The 27,264-nt window shown below is 41.9% G+C and overlaps 1 protein-coding gene across 8 annotated transcripts in view; it reads right to left on the reverse strand.

Annotated features, from left to right (window-relative positions):
* clasp2 (cytoplasmic linker associated protein 2) overlaps window positions 1-27,264 on the reverse strand; it is a 61,278-nt gene that overhangs the window by 16,760 nt on the left and 17,254 nt on the right. For 3 of the 8 annotated variants that reach the window (XM_088010227.1, XM_088010223.1, XM_088010220.1), the window contains exons 6-24: window positions 26,953-27,050; window positions 23,054-23,124; window positions 14,001-14,138; window positions 12,629-12,702; window positions 12,421-12,513; window positions 12,183-12,328; window positions 11,440-11,575; window positions 11,289-11,359; window positions 11,141-11,200; window positions 10,492-10,569; window positions 10,170-10,337; window positions 8,973-9,013; window positions 8,432-8,584; window positions 6,694-6,711; window positions 6,003-6,104; window positions 5,756-5,782; window positions 1,540-1,713; window positions 1,337-1,381; window positions 274-381 (exon numbers count right to left, since the gene is read on the reverse strand). In XM_088010227.1, coding sequence (XP_087866353.1) covers window positions 274-381; window positions 1,337-1,381; window positions 1,540-1,713; window positions 5,756-5,782; window positions 6,003-6,104; window positions 6,694-6,711; window positions 8,432-8,584; window positions 8,973-9,013; window positions 10,170-10,337; window positions 10,492-10,569; window positions 11,141-11,200; window positions 11,289-11,359; window positions 11,440-11,575; window positions 12,183-12,328; window positions 12,421-12,513; window positions 12,629-12,702; window positions 14,001-14,138; window positions 23,054-23,124; window positions 26,953-27,050 — 1,801 coding nt within the window. Of the gene's footprint in view, window positions 1-273; window positions 382-1,336; window positions 1,382-1,539; window positions 1,714-5,755; window positions 5,783-6,002; window positions 6,105-6,693; window positions 6,712-8,431; window positions 8,585-8,972; window positions 9,014-10,169; window positions 10,338-10,491; window positions 10,570-11,140; window positions 11,201-11,288; window positions 11,360-11,439; window positions 11,576-12,182; window positions 12,329-12,420; window positions 12,514-12,628; window positions 12,703-14,000; window positions 14,139-23,053; window positions 23,125-23,637; window positions 24,328-26,952; window positions 27,051-27,264 lie in introns of those variants that run through there. The other 5 variants (XM_088010226.1, XM_088010221.1, XM_088010222.1 and 2 more) reach the window with 5 other exon arrangements.

Consider the following 27,264-nt stretch of genomic DNA (forward strand, 5'->3'; position numbering starts at 1 on the left):
TTCTTAATACATTAATCGGAATTTATTGCGACAACAATAAATCTGAATCTTACGATAAGAGATTTTTTTGCGATAATACAACTAATGCCCAGACCTACTGAGAGTTTTGAATGAAGGAAAAGAAAAAAAAAAACACATTATAAAAAAATGTGTTGTAATGCACTATCTGCACAGGTTAAAACCTAAGTTACACTAGAACCTAAAAATGGCGTCACGTCTGCAGACTCGCTCATCTCAATTCTCCCTGCACTTCGCCTCTTACTGCTTACTCACCAAGAGGTGTGAAGGAGCGTACGGGGCTGGTGTCCCGGCTGCTCTCCCTGCTGGCCTCCCTGCTGCAGCCCTGACTCATACTGGGCCGAGGGATACGACTGCCTCGAGCTAACGCCGCCCAAAACGTACATCGCAGGACAGGAGAGGAGAAAAGTGGAAGGGAGGAAAGTGGTTGTAAGAAGACAAAAAAACGTACAGCGAAACGGATAACCAGGAAGTCAGGAAAAATCCAGACACGAGACGTGACGGGAGGAGAATGGACGCACACGAATGAAAACATGAGACAGAAGAGAGAAAAGGTGACAAACATATCAAACAAGAAAAAAAATAAATAATGAGCCAAGCTGACTGGTCCTTAGGAAGCATCTCGACACCAGCAGCTCTAACAGTTTAATACCTTCACACTGTTAGATATGAAAAGTATAATGCAGACCTATTTTCTGTTGCCTGACGATCAATCAGGGTAGCGTGACCGCTAATGCGTCACGTTACCCTGTACACACCAGCCTCGTGACGAAACATGGCAGTGGAGGCATCATGCTGTGGAGGTATCATGCTTTTTCTTAAGCAGGGATCATGATGAGATGCATCTCTAAGGAGCAAAAAGCCTGCAGAGCCCAGCAGCCTGACATTTTCACAATGTATTCGTTTCCCCTCATTAAACACAGATTAGAGAGAGAGAAAAAAAAAAAGAGGCATTCAAGGTGAATTTAGCAATTGAAGCAAGTGGGTGAGAGGATGAGCGATGCATGCTCATCTTTTCATCTTCAGCAGCTACTCAGCCATCCACGGGTAAATCACCACCTGACATGATCCTCGTTACACAGCCACTGCCGATTAGTACGGACAGGAGGAAACATGTCCATCTGAACATGGCCGCCCATCACCACAACAAGCACAGCCACGGAGTCGGACAAATTAGAGAGGAGGAGGAGGAGGATCTACGAAGCCGAGGCAGGTGAATGGGGCCGGGATGGTGGATTGGAAGGTGGTGAAGAAGATATGGGGGTTGGAGGGGGTGATTGAGGATGAGGATGAGGAGAGGTCGGAGCTGGAGCCTTACCTCCTCTGCTGGCACCGTTGTAGTTTGAGCTAAAGCTAGAAGGAGCTGGAGGACGGAGGAAGCAACGGGAGGAGGAGACGGAAAAACAAGCAGAGTTGGTACTGATAAACAAAGCGTGTTTATTCATCTCTTTCGCAAACGTGACACGGGAACGCCACGGGTCGTGGGTTTCGCGGGCTCGGTCCAGCGGAGTTGCTACTCACCGACGGAGAGCCGAGTGGGCGAGGAGTCCCTGGAGCAGCCCTGGCTGCGGGGGATGCGGCTGCGCCTGTGTCCGTCCCCGGTGGCTCCGCCCAGCACCCGGTGAGCCCCCGAGCTCATGGTGCTCAACGCCGTGGTGGTCAGCACGCGACCCGGAGAGCCGCTCCGACTGCCGGCTTCAGGGAGGGAGGAGGAGGAGGACGAAGAGGAGGATGAGGAGACACAAACAAGGAGAAGAAAGTCAGAGCGCTGTCCGTCCAACCAGAGGAACGTAATGATGCAGCTAAAGACGACAACATTTACAGACACTATCCCACTTTTAGTACCGTGTATAAAAATCATTTAATCACCCAGTGCACCAACAGCCTCTCCAGGTTAAAATGTGCAAAAATCCCTGAAAATAAGCTCTTTAACAGTTTGCACTTATTGTCACATCTAATAATTTACAGAATTGAAACCATTTTTATTTTTTACGTTACTCATTTATTTAATTCATTTACAGTTTTAAATGAACCTGCCACATGTTGATATAAACAAAAGATATGTTGTCTTTGATACAACACTTGATAGAATATTATATTTTATCATTTTCTTAGAAGTAAACTCTCCTTGATTGTCCTCGGGTCAGTAAATTGTTCCACATATTTATTTCATGAACAGAAACCAAAACGCTCCATTTGTTAAGTTGTGACTTTGTTTTTTTTTTTTTTGTTTTTTTTGTTTTTTTAATCTCTGATCTTCTCAAATTATAAACCCCATCTCTACATCTTTTTTTTTACACTTCACTCTTGAGATAATCACTGTCCGGGAACCTTTAAGTTTTATTTCCTCGACTTTCAGGTTGCATAAATATGAGGGCAGCTCGTTTTCAAAATGAGAAAGACAAGAGAACATGCCATTCAACTAAAGCAGATGCCAGTAACTGCAGTCAGAGCAATAATTCAAATACAGGAGGAGGAACAGGTCGATCTCTGATGGCAGGACAGTCAAAGATCTCTCTCTCTTTATACTTTAAAGTTTAAACCAAATAAAATGCTATCAAGGACGACTGAAGACTTTTCTGGTGTTCTGAGCGGGAGATTACTCCACTGCCACAGAAGCTGCATTCATCTTCAGGGTTTTTATACATCTTTACCACAGGAGCCAATAAATGCACAGGATGCTGTACAGATGATGGCTAACAACTTGAAATACAGTGTGTGTGTGTGTGTGTGTGTGTGTGTGTGTGTGTGTGTGTGTGTGTGTGTGTGTGTGTGTGTGTGTGTGTGTGTGTGTGTGTAATTAGATAACACAGCGGTGTTCGGTGTGACTGGAAAGAGGATTCCTGGGGTTGACACAACTACAACTTACAAAAAGTTCATATTGGAATGACACATCAGCATGGATTCATTCATAAGGATAAATATTCAGCAGCAATTGGATTATTTTAAAATCATGACATCAAATTTAGCTGAACTGTTCTCCAAATATCTACTGAAATGGAAATTTTTTTACCCTTCATCAATACACTAATTTTACAATCTAATGTCCTCTTTCCCCTGGGGATCCTGTCTCCGAGTGCCAAGCCCACAGAGTCTTTTACACTGCAAAAACAAAACTTTACCTAATATTTTTTTAGTATAGTTTTAATGGCAAATGTCTTAGTTTTGTCTCAATTCAAGCTCAATAACTTACAAGTAACTTTTCAGCACGATATAGGAGCTTGTTATCGGTGAAATAACTGACCAGAGGGGAAAAACATATATTGTAACTAATGGCATTATTGTCATTTTCCTGTTGCAATTCTTAGGAGATTTTACTTCAGATATTATGTTTTATAATATGTGAAAAATGCCTTACTCCATTACTTTTCCTCATTATTTAGGATTTACAGACATTAAACAAGCTCCTATATTCTGCTGAAAAGTTGCTTCTATGTTAGTTTCTTCTCATTTCCAGTGTGCTGAGATATTTTGTGTTTTTGCAGTGCAGTCTAGTGATTTGTTCTTCTACAACCCTCAGGACAAACAGTTGAGGTGTGAGATGTGAGTTTGGATTAAAAGCTCTAACGCTCTACATTATGCTGGACTAAAGCAGCTCTTCATATTTGAACACAGGTATGCAGATCAGTCTCCGTGTGACAGATAACTGATCTAAATCCACACACACACACACACACGCACACACACACACTATCAACACTGAGCAACAAGCACCCAACTTAAACACATTAAAGAGAAAACTATGTTTATACAAGGTACAAAGTACCACACTGTCTGGTTCTAGTCAGGCGCTTTGTTGCAAATTAAGTGACCAGTTATGTTTTAACTGCTTGCTTTATTTGCTTATCGTTATTAGACACACAAAATAAGAGAAAATAAAAAAATAAAAAAAAGCAACTGAATCTTTTGCAAATCCAAACACGAGTGGGTGCAAAAACTCGACGCTTCCAAAGCGAATCAGCATGAAAGCTAAGCATCGGTAATCTGTAACTACAAATCCCAGCATGCCTCGGTCAGAGTGCAGATAGCTTTAAAGTGATCTGTCTAAGTGCAATATGGGGAAAAAGACAGAAAATAGAAGTCAGGGGAACAAAGGCAACCAGACAGACTAGAATTAGGGAGTGAAGGAAGTAAAAAAACAACAACAAAAAAAAAAAAAAACAGTAGCACTGTAGCCTTACCACCAACAGGGTTAGCAGACTGAGATCCTGAGACATTAAGCCCATTGGTTGAGAGAAGGGGGAGAGGGCAGAGATAAGAGGAAGGCGAAGGAACAGCGGGTTAAATCAGATGAGTTATGGGTTAATGCAGAAGCGTCATGGGAGCAAAAAAGCAGAGTCAGATGGGAGCGCATCCGTGTGTTTCAAAGCGACAGTGAAGGTGAAGCTTCGGCATGTTAGTCAAATCAAATCGCTAAAGAGAAAACAAGATCACAGACGAACTGAACCAGCCGCAGATGGTAGACTGGGAAAAGCAGTGCATGTTTGGTCTACCTGTCACAATGAGGAAATAAAAATCTTTAAAAGAAAAGAAAAAAATAAAATAAAAACAACACGCTCTCTCACTCTCTCATCTTTAAGCTTCGTTTTATAGACGCAAAATGAATCCTGGGATTCAGGGTTTAAAAGTCTGATGAGAAAACCGGAAAGTGGCTCTCCGTCTAAATGTTCAAGTTCGACTGGTTAACTCAGTTCACGCCACACGTATCTCTGCATGAAAATCATTCATACTGCTTGAACTATGCCATAAAATGTATTACATTGGGATTTTATGTGATTGACCAGAGGTCTGCAACGTTTAGGATCCAAAGAGACACGTTTCCCCCCTCAGTCTTTCTGGATAAAGTACCACCAAAATCTACCCGACCCTTTCCCCCCAAAAAAAACTCATCAAGTTTAAACTTACTTGCTAATTGGGTCTAAACAATATTCTGAAAACTTAACAATCCCATTGAGTGTTGTATTAGCATTACTTGAAATAAGTAAACAAATACTTAACTAAACAGTCAATATCTCTCTACTTTATGTTATAGAAACATAAAACCCAGATGGATCAGGCTCCTGGGAAATAAAATCAGTTTCCATCTAATCGATATGGTTTTCTTGAAAGGTTTAAATGAGATTTTAAATTCGTCAAAAACGAGTCAGTTTTGAATATAATGTAAAATGATGATGAATAATTTTTAAAAAGCACACTAGATTCAGCCAAAAAAAAAAAAAAAAAAATCTGAAACATGAAAAATATTCTTATTCTCATTTTCCTGTTGCAATTCTTAGCAGATGTTACCTGAAAGCATTTTTATTGCCTTTAATAAATATCAAAAATATTGCTGAGTTCAAGAACTGACTTTTACATTTTTTTCACTTTTAACTGGGAAACAAAAGTAATTGTGGCCCACATGTACTTTTTGACTTGTCAAAAAGTTTGGATACCCTCTGGCCCATCACATTGACGTTTGTGGTTGAAAGTGGACAAAAAATGAAAAGAAAAAAAAGAGATATGAATACTTCTGCTTAAAGTACCTTTCTTACAACATTAGCCAAAGCTACGCTAAGGCCGCGTAAAGCAACATATCCACCACACCAACCTCAGTGATGAGACACGGCATGCAGGGGGAAGTACAAACACTACTCTTTTTAATGAAACACCTTGATCAGAATGAGAGCAGCAGCAGGTGAGCCACCAATCCCACTGTGGGACACAAAGACAAGCACACTCCGACAAACAGATAGGATACCTGGCGTGCAATCGGATTCGTCGGAACCTGAAGGCACAAAAACATTAATATGGAGCTTATCGTCACCGTGACGGCAACAAATTGTGAAACTCCACAATCAAATCCTGAGGAAAAAAAAAAAAAAAAACAAAGAATCCTGGCAAACGCCTTACGCACGCGCACACCCGGCATGTCTGCGATGCCGTAGATCAAAGGGGGGAAAAGAGCCTTCTGCCCAGAGAGGACGAGGCGGGAAAAAGTTACTTACGTTGCGACTGGGAGACCATCTTGGTGCGGCTGCGCCCTCGAGAGTCCACCTGGCTCGACACGGTGCTGGCGGTCGACAGGGGCTGCTTGGCACGAACTCGGCCTGCGTGTGAAGGAGGACGACAGACATTGACTTCCTGCCCCCACAGCGGCAGCGCCGTCTGCAGCAGAACAAAGCCCAGAAGCAAAGGAGCGCCAGCAGCCGATGGAAAGCGTCTGACGCTGAAAGCTGCTCTGTCGACATTCGCAATCAGCCAGCCGTAGATGCAAACAGCAGGGATGGTTCAGCGGAAAATAAGACAATAAAGCCACCAGATGTCGCAAAGTAATTGAAGGATTTAATCAAGCAGGAAGCCTTTTGCACTGTACAATAATCAGTGGATTATAATGATTATAGTACTGATTATTTTCTTTGTTAAAAGCAGCAATTTAGTTGATTATTATTGTTATTAATGAATTAATCTCACACTACTCTGTTAGTTTGCAATACTAAATGCTAGAAGAAGAAGAACTACAACATTAGATTGAGCATTTGCATTTTTTAAAAAATAATTATTTCAATCATTCTTCAATTATGGAAAAAAAAAAAAAAAACTAGATTGGATTTCTGCAAATAACTGCTGGGATCTACAACTGGGTCTTCTAGCCTAGAACATCCCCAAACACCAACACAAACCTAACAGGAGTCTTACCATTGTCTGATCTGGTCCCTACAGACAGACAAAGAGGGAGCAGGTTGTAAATATGTGGTTTCACCTTCTGTAGTGTATTATTTCTATGATCACATGACTTCAAAACACATCCTGACGTAAAAAATAAAATCTGACTGAAGCAGTTTGAATCAAATGCAAAATGGTTAGATTCCTAGTTTCAAGTTAAAAGCATATGATAACTTCCATGTATACAAGATGGACAGCAGGGGGCGCTGTGGTCATAACAGTTTAAATAAGCCTGGATGGAAGTGATTAAAGGAGAAAGCAAAGGGATGAAGCAGAGTGAGATGATCTTACCATCCGTTTTATCAGAGGCATCATCTTAAGTAGCAAAGAGAGCCAAAAAAGGAGGAAAAGAAATAATAGCAGAAAAAAAAAATATAGATACAAACAAAAGAAATAAAGAACAAGGATTGGACGAAAATGAGGATTTTAAAGAAATGGTGTGGGGGGAAAAAACAAGGAGCCAAAAATGACAAACACAGGAGGCAGAGAAGAGAAAGGCAGACAGAGGAAAAAGAAAGAAGAAAGGAGCACAAAGTGCATTAGTAACATACCGTTTGCTCAAAGAATCGTGCAGATGTTCGTTACAACAACAAACTCCTCTTATGTGACGGACCGACACAAAGTGCCGCGTGATTGTGAGAGGAAGAAAAAAAAAAACATTACGTGTTTTCCAAAGGTTTTTCTGTTTAAAAAATAAAGCTGTGAATTTCTATTTGACTCACTGAAGTTAACATTTTCAAAGAAAACCTTTAACTACAGAGGGACAACATCTGTCATCTTTGGACCTCTAAGAGACAAACGCATGTCCGTTCCTCTTTTCTTAAAGCAGCTGTCAGATTGGGTGGATGACGACAGAGAAGCGCAAGTTTCAATTTTTCTAACATATTTTGACATGGATTTAGGTATCGACTTTGACTGGGCCATTCTAGCAGTATCATACTAAACTACTGCATTGTAGCTGTGGTTGTATTGCAGGATTTGTTTTGTAGGGATGTTGCGTTCAAGATGATGTACGATGTCGGTCTTTCGCCACACCTTTATTTTGCCTCACTCAACTGGAAAACTCTTGCACAGGTTTGCTGCGTCCGTCCCCTACATGTCTTGTAAACATGGCCTCCATTTCCACTGATTGCTCTTCTTGTCGCTTCTCCGTTGAGTGAATGATTAACAGTTTATAGATTCTTTCACCTGAACTGTGGATCTCCACAGCCATTGGCTGTACTAGATTAAAGGACGAATCCAAAAGCATGCCACATTTCTCAAACACTTTAGCTGTGTGCTAGTTTGTGTTGGTCCATCACATAAAATTCCAATAAAAAAAAACAAAAAAAAAAAAACTGCAGATTGTCATTGTAACGCAACAAAGTATGAACAAGTTCAAAGAGCATGACTGTTTCTGCAGCCGTACAAATTGAAACAAAGAGGAGTAACATTCATCTACGGAACATGCAGAACATCAACGGATCGACAGGTGGACGGGCAGGTGGGCAGGAGAGAAGAGGAGCAGAAGCAGTTCAAAGCAATAAAAGCGTGCGAGTCTGTGGCTTCATCCCTGAGAACCGATTTTATCTGAGATTTTATCCCTGCACTGATCTGAGACGACTCCTTAGGCGTCGTTCTTATCCGGCCGCCTCGCTTCCCGGCGAGCGCCTGCTGACCGACGGCCTGCTCTGTCTGATCTGTCGTCTACCTCGCCTGGCGGGGCTCTTACCCAGAGAGGAGTAGGAGCCGGGGGGCAGGCGGCTCGCTCCCTTGGTTTGTCCGACGTGCCGGTATTTAGCAACTGCTGCCGCGTTCACGTCCACGTCGCTGCGGGAACGCTGCAGTGAGACCGAGGAAGCCCCGCCCCTTGAACCAGCAGGGACTGACGGGGGGGAGCAGGAGCAGGTGTGACGATGGGAAAGAAGGGATGGAAGGTGACGGGATATACAGGGAAAAAAAACAAAAACAAAGAAAAAACAACAACAACAACATCACAAACACATGCAGGCACTGTACTGCACAACACAGAAAACATCCATACACATACACCAACATGTATATGTGTACAAAAAAATCACGAGGTGGTGACTGTTTGGATGATGTAAATGGGAATGATGGGGAGAAGATTCTGAAGGAAACGTCTGCCTCTCTCCGTGTGTGTGAGATCTGAACTTCAGATTACGTGTTGAAGGAAGGCGCGGCGCGCGCGCATGTGTGTGTGTGTGTGTGTGTGTGTTATTGGCCACTCTGTGTGGGTGCGCTTGACTCACCTCGCCCCGGAGCAGCCGACCACTTGGAAGTCAGAGGACGGCTGATAAAAGAGGGAGAAAACTGGGTCAGGACTCAAACGCTCATATGACCAAAGCAACAACCTGTCAGAGTTCACGTCGCCTCAGAGCAGACGGCGTGGAATCAAGTTTTGTTCCCCATCGTTCTAAACTAAACTGTAAAACATCCTGAACAATATCTGGAGAGCCCACTGAGCATCTAGACTTAGTACATCATCAAAAAGTTACTTTAAGTGGTTTATAAATGTAAAGAAAAAAAACCTACAAGCATATTTAATTTGCACAGAAACATTTCAACATTTCTCCTCATTATTATCACGAATTACACCTATTTAGGGAACATTAGTACAAACTAGAATATTATATACGACCAATGAAAGGAGTTTTTAAACGGAGAAATGCTGTGTTCTGGTCTAAACAACAAAAGAAATAAAGCTACAAAAGATTACTTTTTTGCCAAGTTCAAACATTTTAAGGGAAAGTTGAGTGGAAGGATAAAATTCTGGTAAAACATGGATAATCACAGCCTTTGTGAGGTGGCGAAGGAAAAGCAGAATCAACAGTTTGGTGGGGTGAAGGGGGGGACTCACAAAGTCTAAGCTGCCGCTGGAGTCAACGCCTTAAGAGTCACAACACATGACCGTGTCATTCTGTGTGTTAAGCAACTTCTGCACCAGCGACAACGTCAGAAGTTTCTTGTCTGAGCCAAGGATAGAAGGACAGGACGAGCTTCATGCAGATGCTGACAACATTTTCCAGCAGGTCTCAGAACCTGACCACACTCCTAAAAGTACTAACAACACCTGCAATGATCATCTCTGTTACTGACTGGCCAGCAAGTTCACCAAGTTCAATATGGGATATTTGACAATATTCTTTATGGCAGAGGTTCCCAAACTGTGGGGCGCACCCCCATGCCATCGCGGGGAGGGGGGGGGAGAGGGAGCCGTTTCTCTGGTTTTACTCTTTATAGGTAAACGTTTGAGTAAAACGCAGAAAATCTCCCGAGCAGGGAGCGGATTAACAGGGAGGCTTTCCGTAATGTTGGCTGAAAGATCAGGAACCGGATAAATCCCTTTTCCTCCAAAATTACGTTAACGCAAACGCTCGACTGCAGAGACTCGGCAAACTAAGAGCTCTAAAGTAAGTAACAGGCGAACAGCTCTGAACATTCATTACTTAAGGCTCTCTTGGGAGGACGATGAGGAGCGGTCGCTCTGGGGAAGAGAGGCCACGCTGCCGGAGCTCTTCAGACAGGACTGCAGCGTCCTCTGGTACGACGACTCCAAGGAGTTGTACAGAGCGTCGGCTTCACCTGGGAAGTGGTTCCTCAGGCCCCAGTAGGTCCTTTAAGAGACAAAAGGCGGGTGAGGAGGCAGAAAAACACCAACCAACAGGAGAGAGTAGAGAAAAATAGACGGGAAGAGAGAGATAAACAACGGAGAGGCAGAGCGATCGTAATGGAGTTTTCTGGAAAGCCTCTGCATCCGGATTGCCTTACTTGCGGGCCTCCACTCTGGCCTCCGAGTCGGCATCTCGAATTCCCTTTTTGATGCTTTCCACCAGAACTGCAGTGTGTCTGGGGCAATAATAATAAAAAAAAAGAAAGAAAAGCCATCAAAAACAACAACAACAAAAACAGAAGGAGTGTTAAGTGAGAAAAAACATGCCTGCATCTGAAAAAACGTGAATGTAAATCTAGCAGATCGGTTCAGACTAAACCGTTCTGATCTAGTCCTCCAAACTGTAGGGACACTGCAGACGCAGTTTGTGAGAAATAATTTGGTATCTTTTTTTCGGCATGGTATCAAAAGAATTCATCAAGTTAAACGCTTTTTACAGAAAGAAAAAAAAAATCTAATCGTTTCAAACATCCGAACTTAAAAAAGGACAGCGTCTACCGAGTCGTAGAAAAGTCACAGCAACAGTTCAACAGACTTATAGTTGGCACAAAATTTACAGTCAGTATTCCCATTTTTGTTGTTTCATAAGGTACATGACGTAAAAAAAAAAAAAAAAACGCTGGGGAAACATTTCTAGTTGTAAATCTTTAATCACATCATCTGCCAAAGTGGCTGCAGAGGAGAACTGAAAGCTCAGTTTGTCCTGCTTTTTAAGACAGAAACTGTGAATAGTTTTAATGTCCTCACTTTTCTAGAGAGTGGGTCTGCCATTCCTGCAGAAGAAGGTCCAGGAAATCATAACAGCGCCTGGAAATTAGACATTTATTTTCATGAGCTTTTCTCTTGGCGTACTCATCAGCACCAACGCGTCCGTTGGTCCGGTCGTTTGCTTTACCTTCTCACAGCCACAGACTTGGACGTGCAGTTGCTGGTTATCAGAGGGATGAGCCGCGGGACGTGGGTGTGCTGCGGAAACAAAGGATGTGAAACGAAAGGTCTGACCTAAATCCCAGACACTCTTACGACCAAGCAGGGGAAACACTCACCCGTATAATGATGCGGATGGCGGAGACGCCAGAGGTGGCCATGATTTTGGCGCAGTTGGGAATGAGGTTGAACAGAACGGGGACGATGGCTTCGGCTCCATGGTCAAACTTATTGCCGAGGACTGACGAGAGATGGCTAATTAAGGAAGAGATGGACAAAGGTTAGACACGGTTTGACATAAACCCTTTAACGATGAGCCAGAATGGCGGGTTTCAGCTAATGTCACACCACATTGGATGTGCAAAAACAGTTGCAGCTGATCTACCAGCTGATCTGAAGAAGGCAATTTCACTTGGTTTATTTTTAATTAAAGTTTTTTTGTTGTCGTTACATTTTCACCCTCACATCAAAGCAATTTCCGAGTCTGTGAACGTGTTTAGTCGCAATAAGATGATTCTGAGTCATTTCTCTTTTTTTTTCTCAATTTGATCTGGACGTTTGTTACTATAATCAATTACTGCTACTCACACCCATTTTTCACTTTTTATATAATTTGACTGATTTTTCAGTTTTTAGTACATTTTTCAATTTGAAACGGTAACAATTTTGTCTAAATTCACGGCAGAAATTTGTGCAGAGGTCAGTTTTTAAGCGTGGAGAACAGAAAGTCAGAAGGCAAAGGACAACAAACGGTTAAGGACGAACTAAAAAAAAAAAATAAAAAAAACCGGATGGATGGACTTTAGAGGACGAAACACTGAATAAAAGCGTGAGGAAAAGGAAATATGTGACCGACACTCACGCCACAGTGATGCATGCCTCTCGGACCACTTGTGAGCGCAGATCTTTAGCAGACAGCTTGAAGGCTCCGTCTAGTAACCGGAGGTGCTGGTAAAAGCAGTCGTAGCCGGCTGCGCCCGCGACCAGCAGCGACCGGATTTTCTTCAGCTGCGAAAACAACCAGAATGCGTCTAAGAGCAAGAACGGGACGGGAAGTTGAGCAGCATAATTCAAAGACGACAGAAGGGGAATCAACACACAGCGTTGCATCTCTGGTCCCAGTCGTGTTTGTCGTCAGAGCAGATCTCACGGATCTTGTTGAGGTTGTCCTCAAGGTCCCGTGTGGAGTAGATCTGGAAGCGAAGGCAGAGGGGTGAGCATTATTCATAAGGGCCATTAAGTCACTAATAATAAGCTGCTAAAACGGATGAACGTTTAAAAACGTCCTGGTTTTAGCTTCTGTTGTACCTGAACAGGAGGGACGTCTGTGAAGGCTCTGATGAAATCTTCTTCATCCACTGCTCCAGCACTTTCCTTAGACACTGGAAGGAAAAAAAAAGGGGGTGAGAGACAAGTCAGTGCATCTAAAATAAAATAAAATAAAAAAATAAAATAAAAGTCAAATGGAGAGCGAATAAAGCCGTGGTAATAATCCCCTAGAGGTCTGCTGAAACCCATAAGTCAGAAGTAGCTGACTGTGCTTTAATGGGCGGCCAGCGGTAATGAGTCCGTCAATCAGGAAGCTCCAGGGCCTGAGTGGCTTGTTGGCCACGCATCCTACAACTCCTGACTGGAGAAATGAAGACAGGAACAAGAAAGGAAACAGGAGTACCAAAAAAAAAAAAAAAAAAAATTTCAAGATGATCCGATTATGAAAGCAGTAAAGCTAGCTGGAAACAGGATTTTCACAGGGAAGGAGGCAAATCGATCATGACAGGACAGTAGAGGATACAAACAGGGAGCAGACATTACGCTGACATGACACGACTAAGAAGAACGCTACACAAATCTTTTTTTCCTATTTCTGCGTGGTAATATACAAATACAAACGGTTATTTTCACTCCGATCTGTCCGACTATTGTGACATTCGGGCCAGCTAGAGTGTGTGGGTGTACTTTCATTTGCATGCAGACAGAGGAAAGAGAATCACATACAAGGCAATGTCCTGACAGAACACCGATTCAAACGTGAAAACTATCACTTTTATGTTTAAATATGCCTTTCCTTTTCATATTTCAGTTCATTTTGATTGTCGGTCTTTAAATAAATGGTTTTTTGAACCTTTTTCTGTTACCTTTTTCCTTACACTTAACTTTCCACCAACAGGCCTGGTTGCAACACCTTCGTTAGTAAATGTTGTGTTAATTGTCCGAGAGTGAATATCGAGTCAGCATGATTGTAGAAGTCATATTATTGAGATTTAAGCATTAAAATTACTGTTAATTGGTCTCCAACAATCCAAGAGGTTGAAGTTTCCATTATCTGGAAGCCATAATCATCATACTGAAGAGTAAAACAGGAAAATATCTCACTTTGTATGCAAACTCTGGACAAGTAAGCGTTTCCTTTTTTAACTAATTTGAAGGAATAAACTTACTTTTGCTCATAAAAAAATATTTTGAAAAAAAAAAAAAAAAAAAAGCCATCTTTATTAATTATCTGTAACAGTAAAGTTGAAGAGCTGCAGCCAGAGAGGTTAAACCTTAAACACAATAAGGACATCACAATACATTCGCTCATTTGAGAAACCTATAAATATAAATAAATATAAATAAATCAACGTCGAGCTTTTGCTCATTTTGCATTTGGTGTGTGAGAGAGCGGACGTATGTAAAACACCTAGCTTGCCGCTGGTGGCGCTGGGCCTGCGTGCAGCAGAGGACTCTGCAGCTTTCTTGGGAACTTTGGGAATCTTGAAAGCAGCCTGAGCCGAGGAGGAGCGCCCGTCCACGCTGTCGTCATCGTCGAAACTACGATCTGCAAAAGGGAAGACGGAAAGAAGCGTCACGACACGTGCCAAAATCCTCCAGAGGAAGAAAAGAGGAACGTAACTGCAGTAAGACGAAACGGAAGAGGAAAAACTCCAGTTGGGTTTTCGGGGTGCAGTCCGAAATTTTTCTTAAGTTTCCAAATTACAGAAGGGACACTTTATAAATGAAAAGTCATTTTCCTGAGTAAGGGAAGTGACGCACGACGTTTACCTGTATTTCTTCATTACATACACTTTAACCTTTGATTTTATTTTTATTTTACCCTGCTGTTACAATATGGATCTCATCTGAAATAAAGGTAAATTAAACTACACTGAGGACAATACAGCTGCAGCAGAAAATAGTGCAACAACTTGTAATCAAAAATGAGTCACAGACCGTAGCTTTCGGACAGTTCATTCAGGAATGACTGAATCGATACCAATTATAGCCACTCCACTTGCTGCGAAGAAGAAGAAGAAAGAAGTCGTTCACTCGAGGTATCCAACTATTCAACCAGTGAGTGACAGACCTCCTCTGGGGGAAAATCCTTTTTTTGTGAACCCTAGCAGAAATAAAGCAAGGCAAGGATCTGGGACTGAAACCTGAGACCTGTCTGCAACAACGATGTGCAGAATAACATGTGGACGCACATAAAAACACACACACACACACACGTCCACTGTGGAGATCAAAACTGTTGGCCCGGGAATGCAGTCGAGCTCCCGTTGCTTTGACAACCAGCCATGGAGAAATGCGCTAAAGCCACCACCCTACACGTTGACACACGCGTCGGCTCTTCTACAAACGACCGCAGATTTTCTCCATCAAAGAGACGCGAGCGTGAATGTTAACGGGAGCACGACTGTCCAGTCAAACCGAGGCTCCGTTGTGTGTTTCAAAGCAAATGTAGAGAAAGGGTACAAACACTCAGTCTGCCGTGGGTTAGCATCCACACACATACACACACACGGCCAAGTCCATCCCTGCACTCACAGTCACAGATCCGCTGGCAGATAAGTCGTCTCATGCTTCTAGGAGGGCGTGGTGTGCCGGGGTCTCCTCTCTTCTCCAAGCCGTACCCCCAAATCAGACACACACACACACACTCTCCTCACACACACTTCATGGTGAAGGCTAAAACTGTGCGTCCAAAATCAAGCTAAAAAAAAAGAAAAAAAAAGTCCGCCTCCACCCAGACAAGTGCCGGCATTTTCCTTCATTTCTCTCTCCTCTCCATCCCTCCCTCCCTCCCTCTCCCTCAGCCTCTCTCCTCCTTCCCTCGGCAGCCCGGCGGGCCAATCAGATGCGAGGTGACATCATGGTGCTCCAGCCAGTGCGGAGGCAGGCCTCTCGGTTTGTGGTGGGAGGGAGAGGGAGAGAGAGAGAGAGAAAAAGGGAGACACACACAAAATCAGACCCCTCAGGAATATTAACGGGGCTGCTTGGTGTGTTCATGCCAGACAGCCTAACCTGAACTCATTATCCCCGACAACGCAGCCTCTCACTGCCGCCCCCACCCGCTCTGCTGCGCGTCCACTTATAAACAACACAGTCATTGTTTGAGCAAAAATGTTACAGAGAGAGAGAGAAAAAACCCACACTTTTATATCTAGACTCTAATAAAAAGAACAAAGAATGATCCTAATGTGATGATTAGGATGTGATCCTAATCATCACATCAGTAGATGTGATGATTAGGGATGATCGACCACGCCCATCAAAGATTTCGACCGTCTCTCCGTCTCGCCATCCTGGCTTGATTTACCACTCTCTCTTATTTTATTCATTTAGCCATAAAATTAAAAACAGCAGCGGCTTTTCATAATACAACATCTGCGAAGTTTTATTTCACATAAAGACTATTTTTAGAGTATTAAGCCACTGTAGTAACTCCTGAGAACAAAGAACTATATTAAAATTATGCAAGTGAAGAAGTCAACTGGACTCTAACAAATTGTAGCTGCGATAAAAGATATGCTCGTTTCAAATGAACAAATAAAACTGTCTAATTTTCTGTCACTTTAAGTCGGATGTCAGACACTCTTTTTCTTTTTGAGTTCATTTTTAAAGACAGTAAAATGGAGAGCTCTCCAACAAAACTCCAGGGTCATAATTGGCAATATGCAGTAACCTTTTGGCCATTGATTATGAATCACTGGCCATCACAGGGTTAGCATCCTTTGCCTTTTGTCTAGTCAGACCCCAGGGGAGTACATGTGTCAGGGTGAAGGGCAGAACAAAGACAACAGAGAAGAGTCCAAACAAACACACATCGTTAGTCTAATTGTTGACTCGCAAACTTAATGATAGTTCGCCAAACCAAAAAATTTCATTCTGGATCCCGAGATTCAGCAATAATGATGAAACGCTGACAATAAACCAGGCCTGCACACGCCAACACACACACACACACACACACACACACCCACAAACAGGGATAACGGCTCCCCATGCACTAGACATGGTTGCCATGGAAACTTCAGGCCGAGATTCCCTCCTCTCTCCATTTCAGGAGAGCAGTCGAAGACAGGAATAAGGGAGGAAGAAAGAAAAAAAAAAGGATTGTGTCAAATGCTTCGATTTGACAATATTCCCAAATTTATTTCAACACGCTTGCGCACAAAGTCTGCAAACTCCCGGTTCTTTGAAAACTGCAAATCCAATAAAACGCAAAAAAAATAAGCTGATGGATGACAGAAAAAAAAAAAGGAAAGAGGAGAAGAGGACTTCGATCTTTCATCAGGATATGCGTTACAAGCTGACAGAAAGAAACGGGAAATCCATGCGGAAAGAGAAAAAGCTGATGAAAGACGCATTTAAAGATCTGCATAAGCAAATTTATTTTATTAATGTTCTGACCACAAGGGGGCAGCACGGATGCTGTTCTCAAGGTGAATTGGGTAGGTTTAAAAAACAAAAAAAAAAAAAACACACTCACTACACTGACAGCCTGTGGCAGCGCTGGTCTGATGTGAGCTGCAGGGACACAACGATCTCACAAACTCCAGTTCAAGACCATGCGACAGTGAGCAGCTTCAAAAGACGGGAGAGAAAATGACCCTCATATGGGATCAACAATAGTATGGAAAAATATTTTGATTCTGTAGAGACTTACAGTCAACTGCTTGATTACAAAACACCTAAGCAATATCGGCTATTTACGTTATTAGTGAGGTGCTTAAAATACGGTCACTAACGGCACAAAAGTCATAAGAAGCTTGTAAAGAAGAAAACTGTTTTCTATTGAGGATGATCAGCCGTTTCTAGAGCAAGGAGTTCAAAGTAGGTAGCGAACAGAAACATTTTACAGAGAAGTTACTCTGTTTTATTCCTCTGAAGAGTCGAACTGGGATCTTCTAGCTGAGGAAATACTGCAAGTGTGGAAATCTCTGTTAATGTAAGGATTTACTAAACCTACAGAAAACACACAGACCGGCGTTTACAACTAGCAATGCTAAGTATGGAAATCATCATCACACCTGGAATTTCTAGAGAAAGTGTAAAACAACTCATTTTGGACTTGTTTTGAAATAATAAAACTGTTTAACTGCAGAGCTGTGGAACGTTGACTGCTCTCCGTCTCTGTCGCACACACCATGTGGCATCTCCTCTGCTTCTATTATAACAACAAAATGCTGCCAAGGGATTATTTACTGTTGTAATTAAATGAATTGGTAATTTAACGCTGCATTAAAAAGTTGGACATCTCTACTGTGCATTTGGAATGGAGCTTATGATCGTATTTGAGAAAGCTGTCACAACTCCACTTCATGCAGATAGTAAAACCGTCGTTTAATTGATGCAGGATTCAATAAAAGTGATGTAAAACTTGCAAGGAATTGGCCAGATGGTGCATCGCTAACCAAACTGTATGGAAGAGACGTCATATGGGACAAAAAAAAAAAAAAAGAGAAAGACAGACATGAGTCTTTAAATAAAAGACAGACAGACTACTCTATTTCTAGAACAGCCTAGAGAAAAAGATCTCATCAAATGCAGACAAATACACACGTACACGCACGCACACACCCAGCTCCAAGTCGGGCAAAAGGGATGGCCCATAATATTCAGAGGAAAGCTTTGCTATGGCAACCAGTCTAGCCTGGAAACAGGGTCACGGCTCTCTTTGCAGAGCCGGCGACGCACTGAAGCAGAATGTGCCTGTCTGCAAGAGAGGCTGAGTGAGATTAGTGTGTATGTCAATCCCTGTCAAAACTTAAGTAAAACGCAAGACATGAAGGCTCTTGCTGCTGGTCAGGGTGCAGTGCAATAAATACCTTTCATACATCTCTCTCTGAGACGGGAACAAATGACGTAGCGTAATGGCTAGCCATACAAGCAGCCGCGGCTATGTCATGGTTCATGTTCTCACACCAGAACTACGTTTAGCTAACATAGCTGGAAAAAAATTACAATAAAACTAGATTGTTTTACTTGTTTTGACACTTTAAGGTACCACTATTTATTTTCACCTTCAATTTTGTGAAAACTTAAGCTGTGACAAAAATGGAATAACCGATCTGTCGGGTTTCACTCATGCATGCGTCTGGCTAAACGTCCCGAGTCTTTCTATAATATCTCCTATATTATTATTTTTTTAATTTATAAAAGAATTTTTTTTTAAAAAACCGGACACATCCGTGCAAACGTGTGCGTTTACAAACTGATCCAGTTCAGCGTAACAGAGACAACTGAGGACACCCCAGTTTTCCTCCACATGCGCAGATGTTGTCCATCTGTGCCAAAGCACACGAGAGAAAGTACATGAGGTTTAAGCTGTTTTCAATTTAAAACCATATGCTGACAGCATTTTGTCTTGGGTGCCAAAATCCACCGCCAGATGAGATTTAAAAAAAAAAAAAAACAGATCCAGTTACCACCTCGTCATCCTCAACCATCACGGTGTTACAGGTGAAACACTCCTGTCGTCTTTCCATTCACTTCCGTCCCCCCTTGGTTCTTCCTCATTTGATTCCGCCTCTGCCTCCCTCGCTCTTTTGCTTGCAGAGCGTTGCTCTCTGTTCCTGTCACGATGAATCAGGGAGAGGCAGTGATAGGCGCGGCGTTGCGATTCGGCCTCTGGCACAGATCTCGGTCAGCTTCCTCTCGCAGTCCTCGAAGCAAACGCCGGGAGTTGGCCTAACAGCAATGCGGGGCAAGGACGAGAGGGGAACGCGTCTTTGTGCGTTTGGATTTTAACAGACCGCGCAAGTTTGTCCTGAAGTGAGAGGCCGAGAGGTGCGTAAAAATGAAAGGGACGTCCGATTTCACTCATTTTGTTTAAATCACAGTTTTGGATGGATTTTTACTACAACAAGCAGATTAGACTTCACTGGTGATGTCTGTGGGGAGGCAACCAGAAACTGACAGGACAATCGGGCTGAAGAGTCTAATAAAGTTAAGTTTAGTTTTCATTAGACTGTAGCAGATGTGTCAAAGTTTGAAACGCTACTACAGAAGCATGACTCAGGTCATTTCCGTATTAGAGCCCAAGTTTAAAAACGTAAGCTGCTGCAGAATTGAATGGGGCCAAGCTAAACAAAATTCTTCATTTTTATCGTAATTAAAACTAGCAAAGCAACGGCAAATATGAAGCCAGTAAGACACAGATCAGCAGCTGGTCTTTCAGTTCAGAAAAGAACTGTTCAAAGCACGTTCTAGTAGGTAACTGGGAATAATTTGTTTTGAGAATATGTGAGTAGTTATGTAAAGGACAATGTTTGATTACTGCATATTGATGAATCTTGAAAGACGATGCTTTTAAAGTTACTCATCTGTTTAAAATATATCTCACTGTAACCAAAAACAACTTAAACAGTCTCATTTTGGCGTTCAATTCTTAAGGGAAGAGTTTACACTTTGTAATTTAAATATTAAGTTGTCTATTAAAACTAGATTCACTATATCTCTAATCATAACTTAAAATAAAAAAAAAAATAAAACCTTCTGATTTAAAGATAAATTAGTTTTACACCAAAATAAAAAACACCAACTTTTTTCAACTTTCTGGCACAACAAAAAGTTGAACGCATGGAATATGGGACAATATTATGTTTTATCTTCCAACTTTGTTTTGTAAAATTGAGGTAACTTGACAATTTTCCAACTGTGATGAAATATTAGAAAGCACAACTATAAACCTCAACTAACTACCTAAAGGAAGACAAAGACACACAAAAAATGATATGCATCAGAAAGCATTAAGTTTCCACCTGTTCTTTTGAATGATTTCCAAGACAAAAATCTTTAGCTTAGCTATAAAAAATTTAAATAAATAAACCTCAAAAGATTTATTTCCTGAACTGTGCTTGTTCTCCACATTCTCTCTGGTGACAGCTACACTTAAGTTCTGAGTTGAAAACAAGAGAAACCATAAAATCAAGCATTTCCACATAAAACAGGGATTACAAAAATTCACAGGTTTAACCCAAAATGCACCTTGTGAGCTGTCATTTCATACAATTTCATTTATCAAAATAGTTATAAACCCAATGCATCTTATTGCACTTTTTCACCAGTTCAGGAGTTTATTGGCATTACCACTTCCACTCTAAAGAAATGGATTTATACGGCCACTATAAAGAGAGGGGACTAAAGTTATTTCAGATAAAATATTCATAAATCTGGAGTGTCCTATTAAAATGGCAGCACATTTGCCACACTGATCAGTGGATAGCTTCACTTTCCTGGCCCTCTGCTGATCTGCTCCACTGTGACCGACTTTCTTATAAAGACATCAGGTCAAATAAAACAGAAAGCTCAATGTTTGATCAATCCAGGAGACATTATTTGAATCTTTCATCCTGCAGTTTCAGCATCACGTAAAAACAGAGAAGAATTCATTTGTCATCAGTTTGTTGGAAACTAAAAATTTTGTATCTTCCTAATCGGAGAACAAGTCAAACTGTTGAGTCTAAAATTATTAATTCCCCTGGCAGATTTAACTTAAGTTATTTTCATTCAACCACGAACAGGCATCTAGCAAAAGACAATATAGATGCAATATAATTTTTTTAAAAAAAGGTTTGGATTTATTTACATCTTATTATGGCATGTTAAAGATTTTTTTTTATTTTGTTCTCAATTCTCATTGGAAAATATTTATTGGGATTCAACCCTCTTTCAGTATAGCTGACCAGCTTTTTGAATCTTCCCACTGACATTTTGACAATTTGTCTTTGGCGAAGAGCTCAACGTTTTTGAGGTTAGAAGGCCTCCTGGCCATCACCCTCATCTTTGACTCCCTCCACAGATTCTCTGTCAGAATAAAGACACTAAAAGAACGATCAAACTGCTTTACATCAGAAACATATTGGTAAAATTAAGACTACTTTAAACCCATTTCTGTCAGATGTATCAACAGTTTGATGGCGAGCAGATCACGCTAAAAACACAAGGTAACATATATAATAGCTACTGGCAAGTTTTAGTATCAGTGAGAAATTAAAAAATGAAGGGAAATAAAAACTTCTAGAAAGAAAATTATGTTCTTCTTTAGAGGTACGTCAGCTCTCCATGTCAGCAGATAACAGGAAGCTGACCGCATTAGAAAAACGTGTCCCATTCTATCCTTTTTAAACACGGTTTCCCCCAGTGTATTATAAGCCTGGCGGGCCACCAGGTTTTACTTGTGCCCCCACCAGGGTTATAGCATTGCTTATTTATTTAAGTTTATTTTAAATATCAAGTGATATTTTCAAATGTCCTGTCAACTTTAAACATTTTTTAACTCTAAAACACGATAGGCCGCTGCATGAATGACTGCCTTAGTGCCCAATCACCGGGCTTTTTTGTTTTCTGGGGGAAACCTTGTTTAGAGTATAATTCCGTCACTCATGAAAGTACAACCTTACCAAATGTTTTTAGTGTTTTGGTAATCTCACGGTTGAGGTAAAAAAAAACAACAACAAAAAACACCGGGACTGTAGTAAGTGATACTAATTGCTATAATGAGGCACTAAAGATGGCTTAAAAACTATACTTATCTAAAAAAAAATTAAACACTTTAACTGCGGAGCTGTGTAACAGTGACTGCTCTCCCACACACACACAGTGTGACATCCCCTCTAGTTCTTAAAGATCAGTAATGACTCCTACACTAAATGGATGACCACAAAGCAGCAAATCAGAGCTTTATTTCCATAAATACCAAGTTGGACACCTTTATTTTAAATAGAGCCTGAAAATTTATAGTGATGCAGAGAAAAGCAAGTTTGTAACTTTTGGGTTGTCAAACAATCTCAGAACAATTGTAATTTACAGCCATTAAAGAGAAATTGAAATAGTCCGAAAGTGGGGTTGGCAGGTGAGAGCTTTGCAACATTCGTGATCAAAATCCAACAGGTTCATCTCCAGCAAAAATCTAAGCGATGCAGAAGTTTATCTTGCTGTAAAACTAAACTTCCAACGCAAAGACAATTCTACTGAGACAGATATGTAGCAAACACTATCAGTTTTATCACCTCACAATAAAAGACCTACATTACAATAAAGTTCAAGTCCAGATCAAATGAATCACTCAATAATAAAGTAATAAAGTTACGTATGTGTCAGCATAGTCCGACATTTCTCTGGAGTCAAACATTGCTTTAGAGCAAAAACCGTCACAGCGGCAAAAGCAGACCTCAGTTCAGGTCTGGCTCTGTCAGAGAACACTCACACAAACACACTAAACCATTAATCCTGTTATGTCCTCTTACAAGAGCTCATAGCAACAGACAACCACAAGAGCATCTGCTGATTTAGACACGCACAAGAATCCCTCCATCCGACACAGGCACACGCAACGTGCTTCTTGTATTTCTTATTTTATAAGCTCACCTGCTACTTGACAAGAGTAAAACCGTCTTCGAAAATAATCACATGACTTGGCTGCTCTTCAACATAATAATGGCAGAAGGAATGAGAAAAGGTACTGACCGTGACTTGGGCTCAGGGCCATGTTGCCAGAATTCAAGGCGTCATCAAAACGAGCAAATATCGTCTGTAGCCTGGGGAAAAAAAGGAGACAAAAAGAAGGTTATAACAAAACGCAGTCGCATGAAAAAAATAAACTAATCGCCGAAGAGCATCGGTGAGTAAAATATGCCAAATGACCAGTCAGACAGTCATCGTTGACCTAGAAACAAACAAAGGTGGCACGGATCAGAAGTGAGTATCATCAGCTCACAACATGTGGAGCTCCCGCTCATCCTTCTTTCAATATATGTGGGTGTGTCTCACTCCGGGCGCCACAACTCTAGCATGATCAGAGTCCCCCCTCCAAAAAAAAAAAAAAAAAACACACAACATGCTGCTCATTTCCAGACGCACAATCAGAACCGGACAAGAGAAGCCTCGCCCATGCTTTACAGGATACAGATAAAATATACAAACTCACAAAAAATAGAAGTGACTTGCAATGAGAAAACAAAGAAAATGAAGCATGTTCACTTGCATCCATTACTGTGTCATTTCCACAAATTTAAATATGAATTCATTAAAGTCATCGCCCAGCCCTCTACCTGTCTTTCTGCCCTTTGGCGTCTAGTTGCAGATCGGCGGCCACCAGATTGCAAAGCAGCTCCCGACGACAATAATTAGCCGTGCATCTGGCTCCTTGGCCGCGCAGCGTTTTCAAGCGGCTCTCTTCCTTGCAGAAGCATCTCGCTCGTCTGTTTGGTTAAATATATCCTTGCGTTTCGTCCTCAGCAGTCATTTGTCTTCGAATCTCTCTCCGGAGGACTGATTAATAGGCTGCCGTGCGACGCTGCGTTACCCCCCCACATGCTAGTGACACGCTCTGGTCCTCCGCTCCCCTCGGCTCTTTGTATCCAACATGGTGCAGTGGCTCCGAGAGAGGGAGGGAGGCAAGGAGACGAAAAGAGGGAGTGGGGAGGGCGAAAGGGAGGGAGAGCCAAACGGCGAGAGACCGGAGCATGCCACAGACATGCGACAAAGCCCCACCTACCGCTGCGTGGACACACACCGAGAAACGTCTTAAGATCCGAATCTCAAACACTTTAAAAATCTGTCTGTGCGACAGAGAGAGAGAGTCATGTGGGTCAGTCTGTGTGACGGATTCAGTTACCCTTTATATAACCTCCCTCCCGAACTCAGATACACTCGTTATCATCTGAGGGGGGAGGGGCTACATGGCCGACAGGACACAGAACAACGCTGCTCCTCCTCCCCCCCCCAATACAACATCTCTCCACTTTTCCCTCGCTGTACGTTTCCTCTCCAAGGGGAAAATGTGTACATCAAGGGCTGAACACTGAACTCCACCCGTATTCAGCCTAATTACGGGCTAATGGTAATCCCATGCTGTTCAGAGTCGAGTTACGACTGTTTGGTTCCAGATCTACAAGAAAAACAAGAATTTGTGAACCATTACTTCACCGACTCCTAATCATATCTCCGTTTAACGAGTTTGGGTCGCGTCCGACTTGCTGTCTGCATGAAACGGTTTGACCTCAATCAGATTTCAACAGCTGTTTTCGTTCAGATACAGTAAAGCCTTCGCAGGATATTTACGTTGCCAGAAGGGTAATCATTGCTGATCCATCTTTGAGACTGTCAACAAACCCAAACAAAGTCAAGATAATATACCGTATTTTCCGCACTATATATAGTGAAGGAGAGCCTTCCGCGACTGGGCCGGGTCGTGGCCGGACGATGGTCACCCTTCTCCATTCGCGCACAGCATGTTCGTGGAGAACGTGGTGCTAAATGACCTGCAGACCACCTGATTCTAGGTAGATAGGTCAGTCAAACTTTATTAACAAACCAGCATTCTGACAACTATCCCAGCATGCACCGCGCGCTTCTTCTTCTACGGGCGAAAATGAAGTCGGCGGCTGCTTACCGTAGTTGCTAGACCTGTTGTGGCTCAATATTGGTCCATATATAAGGCGTACCGGATTATAAGGCGCACTGTCGACTTATGAGGAAATTGAAGGTTTTTAGGTGCGCCGCCTTATAGTGCGGAAAATACGGTAAGTGGTATGTTGGAAGGAGTCAGGTTAAATACGATTACTGTTGCAGGCCTGCTGACCTGCTGATTAAAGACATCCAGTTATGTGGCACTAGGTCTTTCTGCAGACTTTCGGCGAGTCCAATTTATTCATAAAGCATATATAAAACACAAGTTTCTCCAAAATTTTGCACAAAAATAAGATAAGTAAGCATAAAACGGACATCTTTGATGTTTCAAAGGCTGCGGAGAAAAGATGTGCTTTTAGAAAGAGACCTAAAAAAAAACACAAAGTGAAGATGCCTGTCTAACATTTAAAAGCAACTTGATCCAAAGTTTGGGAGCTGCAAGTGGAAAAATCCCGATCTCCTTTAAGTTTACGTTTAGTTGTCAACTAAAAGCAGCTAGCTGGGTGATCTAAGGACCCACGCAGGATCATAAGGCAGAGAACAGCAGTGTCAAAGTTAAGGTAATGATCTACATTCTCTACAGTATTCAGATCCAAAGAACCCTTTTGGTAATGTTAATCAAGCTCACCTCTAATATATGATGCTAAAGATGATTTGAAAACATCAACTCTGCAAGAATTTTGTTTTATTTTAGAATATTAGTCAACTGGTATCCAATGTTAGTTAGTTACTAACATACAACAAGAGTCACACAGTCACTCGTTAATTTATTATGCAAAAATAAAAGACAATTTTGTGAGATTCATAGCATTTCTCCAGCCACTCTTTTGTCTTATTGAAAATGTTCTGCTTCTTTACTCCAGTGAGTTATATTCTATGTGGACAGAATTGCCAAAGTCGTTTTAAAGTTGACATTAAATAAGACAAAAATTGAACTTGAGAGAGTACGAAACGTGACGACTGAATTATAATTGTTTTTACAGAGCAAAAGTAAACTAAGATTGGAAGACGATATAGCATAGTATGCTAGCTCTGCAGAGATGAAATGTGATCCAGTCATGCATTCCAGCCAGCAACCATACACTAATACTAACACACACATCGTCAGACACACAGAATTGTGTCAGATTTATTCCTGGGACCGAAAGAAGAATATGCTCAAACGTCCCTAAATTAATTTAAAGGTGTAAAACCCTTATATCCTGGCAGTAGATTGCCAATGTTTTTAAATCAGTAGTATTGAATTAATGTGCTTATTGTTACAGCATGGCCTTCCTCTGTATTTTAATAATCACAAAAAATGTAAACATGTGTAAGAAAAGAGGATCCTCTAACTGAACAAATCATTGCAAACGTCTGATTCCTACATTAGACCAAACACAAACAAACACGCCATCGCTGATAAGCCCTACATACACAGACCGCGTGTTTACACAGGAGACAGACTGGCTTAATATGCACAACACATGACACATGGTCGCAGCCAAGCATTCACAGACACACGACTCATGCTGAGGAGTCAGCACACAGAGCTGACTGCTGCTCAGATCTCCCATATGGGAGAAAGACGGGATTGACGCTGCCCGCTGTTAAAGTTTCAAAAATAAAAACCAAAAAACCTTTCAAAACCTTTTGTTCAGATGATTGAACGCTGTAATTTTCACCCAACTCTGTTTCTCTCTCCCCAGCCCCTTTGTGCCCCCGGCAGCCCCCTCCCACCCGTTCTCCTCAGTCAAACGGCATTGTGCTCCGAATGAAAGTGCTTCTGTGTGCGGTGCAGGACAGAGTGGTACATGGTGTGGCCTGGGACAGACCGAGTGCCAAAGCTCTGGGACCCCACAGACCCATCGCCGAAACACACACACACACACACACACACACACAAACCAGAAAACCTCCCATCAGTGAGTTCAGAACAAGAGATGAGAGCGAAAAAAAAGAAAAGAAAACCTCACCGAGCAGCTGGAAGTCCTCTCTTTCCCAGGTCTGCTCTGACTTTCTCTCCGACGTGACGATAAACATCCACTAGTGTTGTTATGGAAGCCTCTCGGACCTACAGAAGGCAGACGTCACCACGTTAATAACACACACACACACAAGCTGGGAGTTCATCTAGTATCTAAGGCAATTAGTCATGCAGTTTGTAACACTTTTATTCACTTCTTGACCTAATAAATATTACACAAAATGCTGTAAGCACTCATTAAAATCCAATCCCTACTGCACCTCCACCGGGAGACACCCGATTTGCTAATTAAACTGAGAAG

The sequence above is a fragment of the Poecilia mexicana genome, unplaced genomic scaffold (assembly GCF_051168715.1).
Source record: "Poecilia mexicana isolate PSO_F unplaced genomic scaffold, ASM5116871v1 scaffold_11, whole genome shotgun sequence".
Lineage (NCBI taxonomy): Eukaryota > Metazoa > Chordata > Actinopteri > Cyprinodontiformes > Poeciliidae > Poecilia > Poecilia mexicana.